This window comes from Rutilus rutilus, assembly GCF_951802725.1.
Source record: "Rutilus rutilus genome assembly, chromosome: 19".
Classification (NCBI taxonomy): domain Eukaryota; kingdom Metazoa; phylum Chordata; class Actinopteri; order Cypriniformes; family Leuciscidae; genus Rutilus; species Rutilus rutilus.
In genome coordinates, this window is record NC_140232.1 from 21,733,922 (window position 1) to 21,753,355 (window position 19,434).

Genomic DNA, 19,434 nt, shown 5'->3' on the forward strand with positions numbered 1-19,434 from the left:
AATTTCTTAAATAATGCGTGTCCTATGAACGTAACTTAACAGTGAGCAGTCAACCATTTTAGTGTTACAAATATGTGCAGTTTAAACCACAGGCACGAGACAAACAAAAGAAAAGACTTGTCTTCGTGTCTCTGTGTCCACGGATAACAAAGTTTTCAGGCATTTGTCTGTATTATGCAAGTCACTCAACAGTAAATGTTCACAGAACAAAAGTGTGAACACTTTTATTGAGGATGTTTGGTAAATTCAGTCACCAAAAAACAAACAAGTCCTGAATCGGAGTAGCCAGTCGAAATAAAAATCACCAGACTTTGTATGACAGACCACGGATCTTTGTAAAAGTACCTTTTCAAAACAAACAGCACTACCTGTTTAGAAACTGTGAAGCAAGTGATTTTGTACAATGGCAGAGGATTCAGGCTGATGATGTCTCATGAATTTGTTGAATGTCTCTCAGTATCGATCTACACTGCACTGGTGTCTTCATTGGGTTTGACTGGCTTGGGTACCGGGTGGAACTGGGATGGGACGCCGTTTACGTTTTGTTACCTTGCCGCTCTGCCCGTTTACAATACCCTGAGCCATGCCCTCCATATCCTCCGCACCAATATTAATGGCTTCTGCCAGCTCCTTCCTAGTCACAGATACAAACTGTGGATCCTCAGCCAAGGAGTCCAGACCACCATCTCTCAGTGCCTGCGGATTAATGGAAAATACAGCTTAATTGTCTTCCCTGAGAAGATCTGTAATGAATGTACCGTACATGAGATGTAGTTTACCTGCTGAATGAGTTTGTTGGTGGCTGGTGAAGCTTCTGTTGCTGCTCTCTGGTTCTTTGATGCTCCATATGAGGGATTATATGGGAACTGAGAGTCACACACACAGACAGTTGTCAGAAATATCAAAAAGTCACCGTACTGTGTTCAGCTAAGGATATGCAACATTTGTCCAGACCTGTGTGATATCAGTCCTCACAGTGGAATCTGAAAGCTGTCTGTCATCAACACTTGAGGCTCCGCCCATATACAAACAGGAGTCTCCTATTGGTTGCACAGGAAATAATGTCATTTATACAATAGAATGTGTAGATTACTGTCAATATAATGATTATCAATGCAATTTCTTCATGATATGATGATTATGATATAGGCTTGATAAGATTAATATATTTTTAATAAAGTTTAGGGTCAAAATGTTTTGAAGGAAGTATCTTATGCATAAGTATCTTATGCCAAGACTGCATTTAAACAGCAATATTTTGATATATTTATTCTTGTGATGGCAAAGCATCATTACTCCAGTCTTCAGAGTCACATGATCCTTCAGAAATCATTCTAATATACTGATTTGCTGCTCAAGAAACATTTCTTATTATTATTAATGTTGAAAACAGTTGTCCTGCTTATTATTTTTGGTACAGTACTCTTTTTATTCAGGATTATTAAATGAAAATAAAGTTATTTTTTCGTATGTAATCGTTTTGTCCCCAAACCTTTAAACGGTACTGTATAAGGAGGCATTTGTTATACTGCATTTAATTAAAATTAAATAATAACATTTAATAAAAAAAATAAAACAGTACTTTTAATGTACTACTGTAAAACAAATGACTGTATCATTACAGTCAGTAATGAGAATCATTAGGGTATAAAATATAGTGGATTGTCTTGACAATAATATCACAATGGAAAATAAATGTATTCATTTTATAATTGTTTCTATTTTTCTTTTGATCACCTACTGTTTTCACTCATGTCCTCGTATGAATAGTTTCTGGTTGCAGTAGTTGACAGTGACTCGCTCTCAAAAGTAAACCTGGATGACATCCTAAAAAAAAACATCAGATGAGCATAATGACCATTACAGATACATATTAAGTGCACTTTTTCATTAAAGTTATCCACTCACTCTTCAATGAATTTGGCATTGTTATTGGTGTTGGTTTTCGTTGGCATGTTATCAGGGAAGAACTCAGTGTTCGGGAGGAAGACGGAGTCTGGAGGGGACTCTACATCCTCAAGTCGAGTCTCAGCAAACTGCAGGGGCCTCTGGCTGGTCATCTGTGTGGAGAGCGGGCTGCTGGGCTCAGAGGAGAAGGGGTCCACGTTGATCCCAAACAGACCACCAGTCCGCTGCATAGATAGAGACACAGAGGCTGTAAGTCCAGATGGATGTTTATGTCTACATTTATCTATTTCCTTAAGAAGATGCTTTACTGCAGACCCTATAGATGCCGTCCTCTCCTCCCTCCAAGGCACGGTCCATCTCATCCTCAGCGATCAGGTCACCTGAGATGGCCCTGTGTAGTTCGGGTGCTGCCTCCTCCTCGATGCTGCGCAGACCTGCCTGCAAAACCAGAGCAGCACATGGACAGGGTAGGAGAGCGAAGCAAATAGTATAGTTTTATCATTTGCAACCTAGCAAACTTCTTTTAGTTAAAGGGATATTTCACCGCTGGAAAGAGGAATGTGTATTTACATTGGGTCATTTATGTAGTTGAAATGTGAAATTATTTTAGAAGTTGGTGCCTTCTAGACTGAGAAAAGCCAGAAAATGTATTTTTGGCTCATGTGGATGAAAGACAACAACTCCCAGAATGCACTTGCTTCGCTGCCTACGAGGCCACTCCCAAGCCACGTCTACCGGTTACAGATGGCAGTATCGGAAGAAATGATACAACTAGGCTACTAGTAGACTCAAAACTGAAAAGACGCCGTTTTATCGTGAGATCCCACCCCCTATGGCCGGGTTGAAAACATACGGAACTAGCTCCTACTACTGGCTGTAGTCTCTAGCCTCTGGCCAAAAAAGCCTCCGATGGCGCAAAATAATGATTTTTGCGTCATCTGAGGTTTTTCTCCAGACACTCAATACAGAAATCTCTCGTCTAAGGGGTACATGAGGGAGGGAAGCACAGTCATTCGAAAATACTACCGGGTTTCTACTGATACAAAGCTTAATGCTAATCGGTGAAGTATCCCTTTAAGTATTTTCTTTAAAATAATGCCACTTGGTTTGATATTTACTGCAAGTGTGTATCATAAAGTGCACCTTAATCTCATCAGTGTTCTTCTTGGTGGGCCTGTAACCGTAGTATTCCTCCTGCCGCTTCATAAACTTGCGGAAATGTTCCTGAATCAGGAAGGTGGCATAGAACTTTCCAACGGTGACTTCATCCTCTGCAGCCAATAGAATTTCATTTTAGTAAGACATGGATCATTGTTGAAAAAACTTGACATGAATGAGTTCAATGACTTCACCTCCAATGGGTGGAATGACCTGGTCCAACAACTTCATACTGGTCCGTTTCCAGATCGATTTAATGATGGCTCTCAGCTCCTCATTGGCCTGCTCAAAGTTTCCTAACAGAAACATGTCAGTTAAATACTATGCTGAGAAATTAACTGCTAACTAAATTTGATTTTAATTCCACACCTTCAGTTTTGATTTTCAGAGCTGTTCTGACCAGTGCGAAGAGTGTGGCGTTGAAGGTCACTGTGCCGTCACTGTTCAGCGGCATGTTCATGGAAATCAGGCGCTGAGGTGGAAGTTCAAAATACATTTTAAAAATGTGTGTAGAAATACACTTCAAATCAAAAGACTGGAGTCAGTAAGACTTAATTGAAATTAAAACTAAAAACTAAATTTAAAACTAAAATTAGTACTAGTATTAAGCAAAAATGCATTAAATTGATCTAAATGAAAAACTCTACATTGTTACAATTTATTAAATTTTTATCTGTAATGATAAATGTTTCTTCAAATCAGCATTCTAGAATTATTTCTGTAGGATCATGTGAACCTGAAGACTGGAGTAATGGCTGCTAAAAATTCAGCTTTGCCATCACAGGAATAAATACAATTTTAAAATATATTCAAATAGAAAACAGTTATTTAAAATTGTAATAATATTTCATATTAAATGTTGTCTTGAGCATAAGAAAACATTAAAAACATTCAAAAATCTGACCAACCCCAAACTTTTGAATGGTAGTGTACTCTAAACAAAACCAAAAAAGTAATACCAATTCTCTTACCTTACATGCTGAGCGGTGAGGACAAAATTTACCAAAACCTAATGGTGGTTGGATCCTCCGCAGGAGAGTGACTACATCCAGATGTTTGATTCGTCCCCTTTATAAGGACAGTAGACAATGTATTCATAAAATTCATAAAATGTTAACAACATCCAAGAAGCACAAAGCTACATGATAAGATGTCATTAGCATTGGAGCCTCAAGTGATTTAACCCACGTTGCTTCAGGATCATACTCCGCCCAGATCTTCTTGAACTCATCCAAGTGATGCGGACCGAGGATTGACCAGTCGTGAGTGAGGTAGTCAAAATTGTTCATAATGACAGCCACAAACAAATTGATAACCTACCAAGAAGAGAATGATTTCAACAATGTTGGATACTGTATTTAGAGTTGTTTTCCATGTAAAAACGTATCTCTGCTAAACATCAATAAAATCCTATTGTATTTGAACTTTCTTGAGAAAAAAAAGAGCTCCATTATTTGCTTACCAAAAATGCACACAGCATGTAAAAGCTGATGAAGTAGCAGACAGAAATGCTGGAGCCGCAGGTATACTCCTCTCCAGGGCCGTAGTCCGATTTGGGGTCGCAGAGCTTCCCGTACATAGAGGCTAGCATGACGCGAGGCCACTGCTCTCCAGTGGCAACACTGTGAACCCACACATTGACAAGTTAGCTGATTATTCAACAACAACAAAAATGCTATTTTATCTTTTCAGAGTTGCACTATATGAGCTCTCAAGCTGAGATTGCATAAAATGGTTTGCAAAGAATGACTTTGCAAGCCAAACAAGCAAAAAAAGAATTTCCCTAAGTGCATGGTTGACTTACCGAAACAATACCAAAACAGCCTGAGGGAAAGTTTGGAAGTTATTGTTGCGGTTAATCTCTGTACCATCGACCAGGGCTATTTTACCAAACATCTATAGAGAGGAGGAGAAAGAAAGAGGAAGAATGAAAATTGGAGAAAAGATTATAACAAGAAGGAGAGCAAAAACAGGACATTTAAGGGATAAGGGAAGCTCACCTGCATCCCTATGACAGCGTAGATGAAGAAGAGCATGACAATGAGAAGAGCCACATGAGGCAGTGCCTGAAGGAGGAACACAACATCATTTAATGTAAGAAACATCCGCTTAAAGCTAAAGCAAGGTTTACTTTTCGTTTTCGAAAGAAGTCTCTTAGTCTCTCATGGCTCCATTTATTTGATCACAAACACAGCAAAACACATAATCGGGATTCTTTGATGATTAGAAAGTTCGAAAGAACAGCATATATTTGAAATAGAAATCTTTTGTAACTTTATACATGTCTTTATTATAACTTTTGAACAATTTAATGCACCTGAATATATTAATTTCTTTAAAAAACAACAACATCACTCTGACAGTTTGGTCCCCAAACATTTTCGTTTTCTTTTGTGATCAAGTTGTTGATTTGTAATTCTCTTGTCTCACCTGGAAGGACTTAATAAACGTCCAGAGAAGGTTCCTGATCCCCTCTGAGCGATTGAGCAGTTTAATGAGACGCAGCACACGGAACAGCCGGAAGAATGTGATGGAAACTCGGACATTCTCTGCATCCTGTAATAGAGATAAAAATTTTGCTCCACCTAACAAACAAATCAAATGCTAAAAGTTTTAGACATTTGAAAAAGTGTTTAAAAAGAAAACAAACCAGGAAAATGTACTTACAGCAATTGCCTGCATTGGATTCACTTCCTGAAAAATAATAATATAATATAATAAAAAAAATACATAGTGTGGTATCATGCATAGTAGATCTTTTGTGTATATTTAAGCTTTTAAATAAAATGCAGTCAAGACACACACTTTACCTAAATCATACCCCTTTAAATCAGACTATTCAGGCAAGCAAATGGAAAAAAAAAAAAAAACCTTTTTAGAAAGCTTTTAATCCATTAGTAAGAATCTGTTGATTGAGCTCAAGATTATTAATGGCTATCTAACACATTCAGTTCTTTTTGTTCATCTTGTAGAATGAGATCATTTGAGTGGTGTGTGTTTTCACAGCAGTCCAATGCAGTGCAGAATGATATTTACAGCACAACCATGTAGACACCAGATTCCTCCGCTGGTCTCCAGCGCAGCCTGAGGGAAACAGAGAGATGAAAGGTGTGAATGTAGTGCATGAGAGAAACGGCAATGCTTCTTGGGAATCAGAGACGAACATCAACATTACATCACAATTATGGATCACACTTCCAAAACAAGTTGGTTATTTATATAGGCAATAAAAAGTGCATCAAATCACTCTCGGGGATGTGCAGCAGTGTGTATTAAGCAGCTGTGAAAGATGGGAAGAGGGTGGTTCATTAACACAAGTGAAATGAATCATGAAAATGAGCCCATCACTGATGAGTGAAGTTGGTTGGATGAAAAGAAAATCGAGCTGGAGCTGATGAAATCGGTACCTCCTGTGCACTAATGCTGATATTGACTGCTTGCTGTGGTCTGTGCTTCATGTATCGCTAAATACGGGTTTAAAATACAAGCCATTGTTGGTCGCCATTTGAAATGCTTAACTTTTTGTAGAGACATTGAAATCACTGCGACAATATTTTTACATAATTGCGTAGCCTCGAATATTTGCCATACTCACATCAACCTCACTGAGGACCACGTCCACGACACTACCGACCACGATGACGAAATCAAACACATTCCAAGGGTCTCCAAAGTAACCCTGTATGAAGACGCACAAAACACCAACAACGTATTAAAATATAGCACATCTTCTTATTCAGAGTTTCATATTGAGGAAGCAGGAGTACCTTTGCTTTGAATGCAATGAGTTTGACAACCATCTCGCCAGTGAACAGGACAGTGAAGATGAGGTTAAGAGTGTCAGAGAGTTTGGTTATATGATCGGACTGGTTGCAGTGCTATGCCACAGAGAGAAGAGAAACAAGAGATGAACAAAGCCGACATTTTTGTATTATGAAATATTATATAGACAGAACATTGTTCTGACCAACATACTGACTGAATGGAACAATAAAGCTTTACTTTAAAATCATGGTTGTAGATAATGGTAAACGATAAGGGTTTTTAATAGTTTTATAATGGTTTTTAATTTAAAGCCAATACAATTTGAACTCAAAGATAGTTAATATTACATAGAGCAATACAATTACATAATATCCATGTGACTCCAGTGGTTTAACCTCAATCTTATAAAGCGACGCAAGTGCTACGTTTGCAAAAAAAACATTATTACGAAAAAATTTACCTGCAATTCAGTATGGGGAGCACCATGACGTATGCATGTTGTATTGACTCAAGACTGGTAGTTGTTCTGTGAACTCGCTAGAGGTACTGTATATAGAGGTAAATTATGTTGCACCTGCGTCGCTTCATAAGATTGAGGTTAAACCACTGGAGTCACATGGATTACTTTAATAATGTCTTTCCTATTGTTCTGGACCTTGAATGTGTAAATTGTGTTGCTCCCAATGGAGAGACTGAAAGCTCTCGGATTTCATCAAAAATATCTTAATTTGTGTACGAGATGAACGAAGGACTTGTGAGTGTGGAACGTCATGAATTAATAACAGAATGACAGAACTTACCCTTTAAGTATCTTTAAAAAAATCTAACACTGACCCCAAACATTTGTACAGTAGTGTACATAACAATACATGTAACTGCTTTTTAACTGCTTACCTGCATTCCAAGACACAGTGTGTTGAGCATGATGAGAAAGAACATGAGATACTCAAAGTAGCAGGAGGTCACAAAGTACCACACACGGTACTGATGCCTGTTCTTCGGGATGTAGCATTTGAGGGGTCGCGCTTTCAGTGCGTACTGCACACATTGACGCTGGTGAGAGGTGAGACAGCAAGAAAAAATGATTGTGAAAATCCCCAAAACAATCATAAACCTAATAGTGTAAATACAATAAAAGTGGAGTTAAAGGAAAAGTCTTTGAGTCAAATTTTATGGATCAAATCCCAAGTGAATAATAACATCAGAGAGTAACCGTCTCATGCTAGTTACCTGGTTCTTGTCCAGCTCGCAGTTCTTGTATTCCTGCTCTCCTTGTTTTTGAAAAGTGATGATGATGAAGCCCACAAAGATGTTCATCATGAAGAAAGCAATGATGATGATGTAGATGATAAAGAATATGGAGATTCCCACACGATTATTGTACAAAGGGCCTGTGTCCACTGCATTAGAGTCTATGGCCCTATAGAGGATCCTGTTGAAAATGAGTGAAGGAAGGTTTTGTGTGTGTAACATGTTATTGACAGATGAAACAATATTATAAGTGTAACTCAAATTATAGTCATATGAAGATCTTAATAGGATGAGATTTTTCGCACACTCACTCTGGCCAGCCCTCAAATGTGGAAATGGTAAAGAGAGCCAGCATGCCGTTCAGCACATTGTCAAAGTTGAAGTCGCTGTTGACCCACTGGCGGTGATGGACCTCCGTGTCATGAAGAGAATTTTGCACATGCTTTAAAAATGTTCCCCTGAGACCAACCAAAAGCAAGAGGCATGTTTTAGATACTTATCAGCAGCAACATGAGGAGGAAAAAGCAAAGAAATGTGGCTAAAAATACTCACTGACACTCCTCTGCTGTCTTTTGTAAGGGGTCCGTACAATAGAACAATTTCCCCTGAATAAAGATAAAACATTCAGCATTCAATAGCTTTCTTTCATTTCAAAACCCAGTGTTTTATAGCACAATATGGAGGTTGTCTCACCTTGAAGAGCTGCACTCCTATGCAGGCGAACATGAAGTCCAAGAGCATGGTGACTAAGACGATATTACCAATGGTCTTTATAGCCACAAACATACACTGGACCACGTGCTGGAGAGGGGAATTTAAGTATATTTAGTGCCTAACATGATAATGCTTTTAAGATTGCTTAAGTACTAATGCAACCATTTAATATCCACATTTAAAATGTCCTCAAAATTGTTTTGATGCCAGTTATCCATATATAAATTCACAGACAAATGCCACATCACAAATCAAAGCAGCTTTTTAGCACATACACACCTTTAACCCTTTGGCTCTGTTGATGGCCCTTAGAGGTCTTAGTACCCTCAACACCCTGAGAATCTTCACCACTGAGATGGTACTAGACCTGCAATCCAGTAATGCAATCCAATTATTGGTTTTGACTGAATATTAATAAAAAAAAATTAAACCAGCAAAAACATTAACATATTTCATTAATTTGTTTATTAAAATACTACCAACAAAATTCATAATGTCTATCTTTACACGTTAACATGTGAAGTAAGTTGCTTTATGTGTTTGATTCACTAAAAAGAAATGACTCATATGAGTCATTCATTCAGGAATCAGTTCGACTACACTGGTCACGCTGGATTTTGCTACAAAGAATCAGCTAATAAAAAAGTAATTTGTCTGGGTTTTGAGTACATTGGTCATGCTAAGTGTTTTTGATTCACTAAAAAAACGATTACTAAGAGTCATTTATTCCAGAATTATTTGGACTACTTTGGTCGCACTAAGTGTTTCTGGTGAATTAAAAGCTACTAGCTCATATGAGTCATTCATTCCAGAAACATTTGGACTATGTTGATAATGCCATGTCTTTTTTGTTCAGAAATTGGATGACACTGCATGCTGTGTGTTTCTAAATCATTAAAAAGAACTGGCTCATAAGAATCATTCATTCAGGAATCGCACTACACTGGTTGTGCTGTAAGTTTTTGATTCACCAAATAGAATCAGGTCATAAAAGTCATTCATTCACAAATTGGATTACACTGTATGTACCGTACATCTCACACTGTAGATTCATTAGGAGTGTTGCTAAATAATAAAACAGCCACTAAATAGAAGTGCAGAATATGTTAATCAGAGAAAAAATGCATGTGTGTGAATGGTTCACAGATTTTTTATGCTTTATTTGAAGGGCTGTCTTTGTAGTTTATATCCAATATTAATAATGTTCCTTGTTTGAATCAAAACAATTTGTCTTTGTCAAAGCAGTGATAGCTGCTTTTTCTAAAAGAGAGTGGGGGTGATGCTTAAACAGCATAAAATATTATTGAACTTACTCCATGCCCATGGACAAGAGGGAAACACCCACAACAATGAGATCTAGAATGTTGAAGGAGTTTCGGCAGAAAGAGCCAGTATGCAGGAACGCTCCATAAACCGTCATCTAAAAATACACAGGTCAATTCTGAATTACATGTCAGGCAAACCACAAATCTGAAAGTTCAATAAAGTTGACAAGCATGTTACCTTCAGCACAATCTCAATGGTGAAGACAGTCGTGAAGACAATGTCTGCATAAGCCAAGACCTGTGAGATGAATGAATGAACGCAGATTTTTATGAACGGATAACTAAAAGTTCAGTCAAAGCAATACAGTAATCAAAATGTTGGTACCTTGTTTCGGAAAGAACGGGGGTCGATGGGGTCTTCAGCAGCCAGGGAGATACTGCTGAGGAGGATGAAGAGGAGGATGATGTTGGTGAAGGTGGTGTGGTTGATGATCCTGTGGCAAAGCTTCCGGAACCTTTCAACAGAGAGCATCAGTTAATAACCACTGACAGCAAATCACTAACACTTCATTTTGAGGCCATTTGTTAGGCACAGTTCAAGTATAGTCCTAAATTTACTTTCTACATTGTATTAAAAAACAGGGCATAAAGTCTAACTTGTTCTGTGGGCCAAAGATGAAAAAGGAGCTGGCCTCGGGCATGGGCACCACTGTCTCCTTGAGCTGCAAGTCGGCCATGGGTCTGGGTCTGGGGCTGATAGGGATCTCTGGTTCAACTTCCTCATCATCACCTGAGCAGGGGTGACGGATTACAGCTCAGTCAACTCAAAAACATCACATACATTCACAGGTCTATGTGTGTATCACTAAGATTTTGATTAGCATTGATGCTGTACATATCATTTAGTTTTGCACAGCTCAAGAACCACATGAAAATAGCCAGCAGTGTGGTTTGAAATGTGCTCCATAAATGAGCTTGGAGGCTGGAACTAATAATACATTTTACTTATAATAGATCAGCTATCTTACATGTTTAGAGATGTAGTGTGTGCGGTGTCAGCATTTTATGAAGTGCAGAGCCCTCCGATGTTATTTAAACCTTACCTGGAAAGTCTGCAGGAGGAAAGGGGTCCTTCACTTCATTAACATTTGATTCAAACTCATCTATTTTGAGCTGGAGGCAAACACATGATGAAACTGGTTTAGGCATTTGAATTTGATGTGGCTGACTGAAGATCCAATGTGCTGTTGCATTTTGGATCATCTTGACAGTATTAGCTAGAAGACCGACTAGTAAAGCATTGCAGAAGGTTTATGTAAAATAAGCAATGCTCTGAGAAGTGTCAAACATACCTTGGCTGTGGTGGACATTCCCTCAGCTTTCCTGGCCTCCATCAGTCTCTTAGCCACCAGGGCCTTCTCCTCCTCACTCTTCTCTGGCAATATTCTTAGTGATATTGTGAAATATTATTACAATTTAAAATAACTGTTTTCGATTTGAATACACTTCAAAATGTCATTTATTTTGTGCATGCATTACTGTCAGTGTCGTCAGTGTCACATAGGAGTGTGCGATATCACGATTTTTGTCTCCACGATCTGCTTTTGAAGAAATATCGTAGTATCTTGCTACAGTGTATTCTATCATTTCGTCACCTTCCTAAAATAATTGCCCAAGTCATTTTTTCAGGCTTCTCAGAAAACACAGAATACTGAACCTAACTTCAGAGGTTGAGTAGATTTCCGTTCTTCTTGATGCAACTGCCATCTTGAAAAGCTTGTAAAATTGCCTAAGTCTCATTGTCTTTTGACTTAGGCAAAATAAAACGGCCTCTAAAAAGTCACACTCTTTACATAGGCCATTATACTACAGGGGTAGAATTGCATGATCTGTTCAACTGAGGATGTGGGCGATTTTACCAGAGGTGGCCAGCATCATGAGGAGATGACTTATGCAAAAAAATCATTTTTGGTCAAAAAATGACATAGGCAATTATTTTAGCAAGGTGACGATTTGCAGTTCTGGCGCCTCCGTCCCAACATACAATTCGACGTACGTTCACATCACATGTTAACGCAGAGGTCGAGTTACACTCACAGGATACTGCAATTCACAAAAGTTCATTATATTAAATACTCTCAGACAGCAAATGCAATGAGTTTGCTTCCTTCTCTGAGAAAGTCAAAAATATCAGAAAGGCGATCAGCATATCCTTGTGAGGTACGACAGATCAGAGCATATCCTCATGAGGTACGACAGATCAGAACACATCCTCAGAAAGTTACTATGATCATTGAAAAAGTTGTCTTCAATCAGCTGAACAACTTCATAATCTCAAATGGATACTTTGACAATTTTCAATCTGGTTTCCGACCGCATCATAGTACAGAGACAGTGCTCATAAAGATAATGAACGATATTCGGTTCAATAGTGATACAGGCAAAACATTAATTCTGGTATTACTCGACCTCAGAGCTGCATTTGACACTGTCGATCATAACATACTTCTTGACAGGCTGGAAAACTGGGTCGGGCTTTCTGGGATAGTCCTAAAATGGTTCAAGTCATACTTAAGAGGGAGAGGTTATTATGTGAGTATAGGAGACCATAAGTCTGAATGGACATCCATGACATGCGGAGTCTCTCAAGGCTCAATTCTTGCGCCACTCTTATTCAACCTGTACATGCTCCCACTGAGCCAAATAATGAAAAAGAACCAAATTGCTTACCACAGCTATGCAGACGACACACAGATCTACATAGCCCTATCGCCTAACGACTACAGCACCATTGACTCCCTGTGCCAATGCATTGATGAAGTCAACACTTGGATGTGGCAAACTACTTCAGTTAAACAAAGACAAAACTGAAGTCATTGCGTTTGGAAACAAAGATGAAGTTCTCAAGGTGAACGCATACCTTGACGCTAGGGGTCAAACAACTAAAAATCAAGTCAGGAATCTCGGTGTGATTCTGGAGTCAGACCTTAGTTTCAGTAGTCATGTCAAAACAATAACTAAATCAGCATATATCATCTAAAAAATGTTGCAAGAATTAGATGCTTTGTTTCCAGACAAGACTTAGAAAAACTTGTTCATGCTTTCATCACCAGCAGGGCGGATTATTGTAATGGACTCCTCACTGGCCTTCCCAAAAAGACCATAAGACAGTTGCAGCTCATACAGAACGCTGCTTCCAGGATTCTGAGCAGAACCAGAAAATATGAACACATCACACCAGTCCACCAGGTCTTTACACTGGCTCCCAGTTACATTTAGGAAGTATTATTACTGGTATGTAAATCATTCAATGGCCTAGGACCTCAATATATTGGAGATATGCGCACTGAATATAAACCTAACAGATCACACACATCATTAGGATCACATCAGCTAGAAATACCAAGGGTTCACTCTAAGCATGGTGAGTCCACTTTTAGCTACTATGCCAGCCGCAGCTTGAACCAGCTTCCAGAAGAGATCAGATGTGCCCCTACAGTCACATTCAAATCCAGACTCAAAACACATCTCTTTAGCTGTGCATTTACTAAATGAGTACTGTGCCACTGTACGTCCGACTGATTACACTGTATTTTATTTTGCATCCTCCTTTTTATTCTAAACTGAACTCAAAATGGCACTGAGAATTGGGTAAGAGAGATGCAACCATGCTGATGGTCTGGGTCTGTGGTGGAGTAGTGAGTTTGACGTGATTAAACTCGAGGTTCTGTGGGGTGCGGACTGGATGGATTCCATTCCTAGAGCTTCCGAACAAATGAGTTTTTGGGGTGCGGACTGATGGGGCAGTGAATCCGAGGTTACCCCGTGAGTCAGTCCTAGAGCTCCTCCTGTCCGATTTTAGTGGAAAATGGGGTTTTGATTCATGTTCATGTTTCATGTCTGTTATTTTGAATTTCTAATAGTCATGTTTCCTGTTTGTCATGTATTTCCCTTGCCATCAAGGATTTCACATTTCATAAAGATCCAAGATGGCGGCGCGAGTACATCGCGAGGCTCGCGGTCTCTCCAGATTCTGTAATTTAGCAGTATTTTTCTTGCTCATTTCGGGTCTGTTCGTCCAGAACAGTTGTGCCTTAACATCGTACACCCAAGGTGAGCTTTTGGATATTGGTTTGCGAATTTCCGACAGTTTTATGGACAACCTTCGACTCCTTCCTGAGATCGCCAGATCACCCGAGGCTATGCACTCTGCCCGGCCGGGCGGAAGTGCTCGCAGGCGCCGGCGAGATCGTAAACAAAGGCGGGGGAAGCGCGGAGGACTAAGAGCTAAGCTAAAGCTAACACCACACCGGCTCTCTTTACCCAGCATTTTCCTTGCCAATGTACGGTCGCTGTTGAACAAAATGGAGGAGATTCGACTCAACATCACATACAGCAAGAGACTTTTGAACTGTAATGTTCTAATTTTCACGGAAACATGGTTAAACAGCGGAATACCGGACAACGCTATTGAGCTAGCGGGACGCCATACATTCCGGGCGGATAGAACATTACATGGCTCCGGTAAGACCAGAGGTGGTGGATTGTGCATTTACATTAACAAAGCTTGGTGCACAAACTCTGCTATTGTTGGGAGACATTGTTCAGCTAACCTTGAGTTTCTCATGGTTAAATGTAGACCGTTTTATCTACCGCGGGAGTTCACTTCCACTATTATAACTGCAGCCTATATTCCCCCGGATGCTGATGCCAAGTTTGCTATGAAAGAACTTCACGCAGCCATCAGTAAACAACAGACCGTTCACCCGGAAGCTGCGTTTATTGTTGCGGGTGATTTTAATCATTCAAACTTAAAGTCAGTGCTACCGAAATTTCACCAGCATGTTTCCTGTCACACCAGAGGAAACAAAACCTTAGACCATGTTTACACAAACATGGCTGAAGCTTACGTCGCGACACCCCTCCCCCACTTGGGACAGTCAGATCACCTTTCTTTGTTCCTCACCCCCAAATATGCACCTCTGATCAATCGCGTGAAGCCATCAGTGAAGACCATCAAGGTGTGGCCTGCGGGGGCAGATTTCTCACTCCAGGAAAGGTTTCTACACACAGACTGGAGTATGTTTGCTTCTCAAGCCACCAGTGGCTCTCACACGGACATTGACTGCTACACCTCCTCTGTACTGGATTATATTAATACCACCATTGACAGTGTTACAACCCAGAAGCAGATCACCACATACCCAAATCAGAAGCCATGGATGAACAGGGAAGTGCGACTCCTATTGAAGACACGCAATACTGCCTTCAGATCAGGAGATGCACAAGCCTATAGCACATCCAGAGCAAATCTGAAAAGGGGCATCAAAGAGGCCAAGCACTGCTACAAGCTTAAGATAGAGGGACACTTTTCCAACGCTGACCCTCGGCGCATGTGGCAGGGCATTCAGGCCATCAGTGACTACAAACCCTCTCACTCCACCCCCGCAGCCACTGATGTCAACTTCCTGAACGAGCTAAATGACTTTTATGCTCGCTTTGAAAGAGACAACAGAGAAACTGCCACCAAGCTCAAATCCTCAGCTGACCACCCACCGATCACACTCTCCTCCACAGATGTCTGCAATGCACTGAGCAGGATCAGCGCGCACAAGGCTGCTGGACCAGACAACATCCCTGGACGCGTACTCAGGGCATGTGCGGAGCAGCTCGCTGGGGTTTTTACAGACATTTTCAACCTGTCTCTTGCCCAAGCAACTGTACCAACATGCTTTAAATGCACTTCCATTGTGCCAGTGCCAAAACACTCCAGCCCGAAGTGCCTTAATGACTACCGCCCTGTAGCACTCACACCCATCGTAATGAAGTGCTTTGAGCGGCTGGTCCTGGCACACCTAAAAGACTCTCTACCATCCACATTGGACTCACACCAGTTTGCCTACCGTAGCAATAGGAGCACAGAGGATGCAGTCTCCATGGCACTGCACTCTGTGCTCACACATCTGGACAATAAGAACACTTATGCACGCATGCTGTTTGTTGACTTCAGCTCAGCATTCAACACTGTCATCCCAACTAAGTTAATAGCCAAACTAGGAGACCTGGGCTTCAACACCTCCATGTGCAACTGGATTTTGGACTTCTTGACCAACAGACCCCAGAATGTTCGATCAGGCTCCAACTGCTCCACATCCATCACACTCAACACTGGTGTACCACAGGGCTGTGTGCTAAGCCCGTTCCTCTACTCCCTCTTCACCTCCGACTGCAAGCCTGTGTACGGATCTAATTCCATCGTCAAGTTTGCGGACGACACTACGGTGATTGGTCTCATCAGCAACAACGATGAGACTGCCTATAGGGAGGAGATCAAGCACCTGGCCACATGGTGCACCGAAAATAACCAGCTCCTCAACACCACCAAAACGAAGGAGCTCATCGTGGACTTCAGGAAAGTGTCAAGAGGCACACACGACACCATCTACATCAATGGAATGGCTGTTGAGCGTGTCTCCAGTTTCAAGTTCCTGGGGACCCACATCTCGGCGGACATGACCTGGACAACCAACACCTCCAGCCTGGTCAAGAAGGCTCACCAGCGCCTCTTCTTCCTGAGGACACTGAGGAAGAATCAGCTTTCCTCCACTATCCTGGTGAACTTCTATCGCTGTGCAATAGAAAGCATCCTGACCAACTGTGCTACAGTGTGGTATGGGAGCTGTTCTGTTGCAGAGCGCAAGGCACTGCAGCGGGTGGTGAAAACCGCCCAGCGCATCACTGGGACTCCACTACCTGCCATCGAGCACATCCAGAGGAAACGCTGTCTGCATCGAGCTCGCAGCATCCTTAAGGACTCCTCTCACCCAGCCCACAGACTGTTTTCTCTCCTGCCTTCCGGCAGGCGTTTCAGGTGCCTCCGGACCAGGACCAGCAGACTAAAGAACAGTTTTTTCCCCAGAGCTGTCTCTTTATTAAACTCTAACCCTCATTGATCCCACTCCCCTTATATACTGATTGACTCTCCTCTCCCTCCTCACACCTGCCTCCATTTTGTTATTTGCAATACTATAATGTTCATTTGCACTGCTGACTGTTATTACAGTAACAACTGTTTACATATGCATCTTGCACTACTACCTTGACTGGAATATGCTCATTTGCACTGCCGACTGTTTATTTACAGTACCGACTGTTATATATACATTGCAATATCGTACCTTAACTGTAATATGCAATTACTTTCCACTGCACTCACTCGGATAGCTTCTGTCCAAACTTTATTTGCACTACTTTAAATCCATTGTTATACTGCTCATTAGCCTAACTTATACATATATCTATTTGTAAAATTCTGTTTATAGTAATATCCATCTGTATATTATGCTCACATTCTGTTTATAGTAACAGCCATCTGTATATATATTCATAGTACATATCTATCTGTAAAATTATGTTTATAGTAACAGCCATCTGTATATTATATTCAGTACATATCTATCTGTAAACATTCTGTTTATAGTAATAGCCATCTGTATATTATTATATTCAGTACATTTCTAGCTGTAAATTCTGTTCACAGTAAGAGTTATCTGTATATTATATTCATAGGACAATCTATCTGTAAATTTTTGTTTATAATAGTATTCAACTCTATATTTATTCAGTACATATCCATGTTCTGCACTTATGAACCACTGTATATCCTGCACTTGCTGCTATTGCACTTCTGGTTAGACCTAAACTGCATTTCGTTGCCTTGTACCTGTACTTGTGTAATGACAATAAAGTTGAATCTAATCTAATCTAATCATGTAATTATGTATTTTGCTTCCCTAGTCTTATGTGTCATATTCTTATTGGTTGACTGTCTTGATTGTACACAGGTGTTTCTTGTTAGTCATTAATCTTGGTGTATAAATAGCCCTCATGTTTCCATTGTATCTTGTCTAGTTTTGTTTGTGTAAAATCACTGACTGCTCTGATAACTTTAATAGTAGCTTTAATAAGTATCAAAGTATAATTGATATATTGGTATGGTAACAAAGAAAATAATGACAAAGATTTTTATCTTCACCACTTTGGCCTAAATGTCTGCATTCTTTCTTATTTTATATTGTGTTACCTTTTAAGGCTTTGTTTTTAAAATAGTGACATTAGTTTGGCTATAATGCTCAGTCACTTGCAAAATAGTTAAACCAACATGAAAATGAATCGTGATATGATATTTTTGCCATATCGCCCACCCCTAGTGTCACATGATACTTCTGAAATCATTCTAATATGCTGATTTGGAATTGAAGATTTATTTGAAATTTAAACCTTTTATAACATTATAATTGTCTTTACTGTCTCTTTTGATCAATTTAATGCATCTTTGCTAAATAAAAGTATGAATTTCTTTAAAAAACAAAAAATAGCCTACTGACTTTTTGAACAGAAGTGTATGTTTAAATACTGTATATTTTCTCTTACTTCATGAGTTTCCTTCGGGCTTTCTCCTCTGCTTTCTCTTTTTGTGCTGCTGTCAGACTCTCAGCCTCGGCTAGATTGTCCACAGCAATGGCCAAGAAGACATTCAAGAGAACGACTGATCAACAGCTTGCTAAGGAACAGCCCAAACATCTTTATCACAACAATATAACATTACTGGATCTGAAACACTTCCCACCTAGAAGCAGAAACAATTTATTTTAAGTGCTTTGCTACTGTATATGCTTTTAAAAAAAAAACCATACTGCATTTCCATTGATCATCTCCAAGCATTTCTGGTAAATGCATACCAGAGACACAAAAATAATGACATGCTTCAAAAGGATACAGTTTCCACAGAAATACAGAAATATGAAGTAAATGCTGACAAGAATTCCTGGGGATTGAGGTCCACCATGAGCCATGATTCCATTGTACATGATTGTGTCCCACTCCTCTCCGGTTAGGACCTGAACACAAAGGCCAACTTCACATAAACAGCTTCCGTAATCAGAGAACAATGTCAATAAAATAGCAGTCGGAGTACCTGGAAGACACTGATGAGGGCCTGTGGGAAGTTGTCAAAGTTACTGCGCTGAACCACTCTGTCAGGGAAATTGAATTTCCCACCAAACACCTGCATACCCAGGAGGGCAAAGATGACGATGAAGAGGAAGAGGAGCAGGAGCAGGGAGGCGATGGATTTCACTGAGTTTAGAAGGGATGCCACTAAGTTATTAAGTGATGTCCAGTACCTAAAGATCAATGAGAGAAAACAGCAACCTTGGCGGAGGAAACAGGCATTTTGTGTATGGGAGGTCATTTATTGTAGAAAAAAAATATTATTAATAATAATAATAACATAAAATTTTAACAGAAATAAAAATGCTACATTAAAAACGAATGAATAATAAAAAAATATTTAATTCATGAATTAATGTAT

General features: G+C 39.9%; 2 protein-coding genes across 2 annotated transcripts in view; one reads left to right on the forward strand and one right to left on the reverse strand.

Moving 5' to 3' along the window:
- The window catches only part of taf10 (TAF10 RNA polymerase II, TATA box binding protein (TBP)-associated factor), a gene marked incomplete at its 3' end in the record, with an annotated part of 3,005 nt that extends 2,568 nt beyond the window's left edge, over positions 1 to 437 (forward strand). Inside the window, exon 5 of the mRNA XM_084390282.1 lies at positions 411 to 437. Within this exon, the coding sequence (XP_084246408.1) occupies positions 411 to 437 (27 nt within the window). The remainder of the gene's footprint in view (positions 1 to 410) is intronic.
- Positions 1 to 19,434, reverse strand: part of cacna1sb (calcium channel, voltage-dependent, L type, alpha 1S subunit, b) — a 29,131-nt gene continuing 9,697 nt past the window's right edge. Inside the window, exons 12-45 of the mRNA XM_084388834.1 lie at positions 19,039 to 19,246; positions 18,841 to 18,961; positions 18,495 to 18,609; positions 11,414 to 11,507; positions 11,165 to 11,234; positions 10,719 to 10,851; positions 10,447 to 10,576; positions 10,300 to 10,359; positions 10,110 to 10,216; positions 9,076 to 9,163; positions 8,776 to 8,883; positions 8,635 to 8,687; positions 8,394 to 8,540; positions 8,062 to 8,263; positions 7,726 to 7,884; positions 6,834 to 6,944; positions 6,662 to 6,745; positions 6,103 to 6,150; positions 5,734 to 5,760; positions 5,497 to 5,622; positions 5,067 to 5,132; positions 4,871 to 4,962; positions 4,529 to 4,688; positions 4,255 to 4,382; positions 4,038 to 4,134; positions 3,436 to 3,538; positions 3,261 to 3,362; positions 3,052 to 3,179; positions 2,224 to 2,346; positions 1,909 to 2,132; positions 1,742 to 1,827; positions 955 to 1,040; positions 780 to 866; positions 1 to 696 (exon numbers count right to left, since the gene is read on the reverse strand). Of these exons, the coding sequence (XP_084244960.1) occupies positions 484 to 696; positions 780 to 866; positions 955 to 1,040; positions 1,742 to 1,827; positions 1,909 to 2,132; positions 2,224 to 2,346; positions 3,052 to 3,179; positions 3,261 to 3,362; positions 3,436 to 3,538; positions 4,038 to 4,134; positions 4,255 to 4,382; positions 4,529 to 4,688; positions 4,871 to 4,962; positions 5,067 to 5,132; positions 5,497 to 5,622; positions 5,734 to 5,760; positions 6,103 to 6,150; positions 6,662 to 6,745; positions 6,834 to 6,944; positions 7,726 to 7,884; positions 8,062 to 8,263; positions 8,394 to 8,540; positions 8,635 to 8,687; positions 8,776 to 8,883; positions 9,076 to 9,163; positions 10,110 to 10,216; positions 10,300 to 10,359; positions 10,447 to 10,576; positions 10,719 to 10,851; positions 11,165 to 11,234; positions 11,414 to 11,507; positions 18,495 to 18,609; positions 18,841 to 18,961; positions 19,039 to 19,246 (3,886 nt within the window). The 3' untranslated portion in view covers positions 1 to 483. The remainder of the gene's footprint in view (positions 697 to 779; positions 867 to 954; positions 1,041 to 1,741; positions 1,828 to 1,908; positions 2,133 to 2,223; positions 2,347 to 3,051; positions 3,180 to 3,260; positions 3,363 to 3,435; positions 3,539 to 4,037; positions 4,135 to 4,254; positions 4,383 to 4,528; positions 4,689 to 4,870; positions 4,963 to 5,066; positions 5,133 to 5,496; positions 5,623 to 5,733; positions 5,761 to 6,102; positions 6,151 to 6,661; positions 6,746 to 6,833; positions 6,945 to 7,725; positions 7,885 to 8,061; positions 8,264 to 8,393; positions 8,541 to 8,634; positions 8,688 to 8,775; positions 8,884 to 9,075; positions 9,164 to 10,109; positions 10,217 to 10,299; positions 10,360 to 10,446; positions 10,577 to 10,718; positions 10,852 to 11,164; positions 11,235 to 11,413; positions 11,508 to 18,494; positions 18,610 to 18,840; positions 18,962 to 19,038; positions 19,247 to 19,434) is intronic.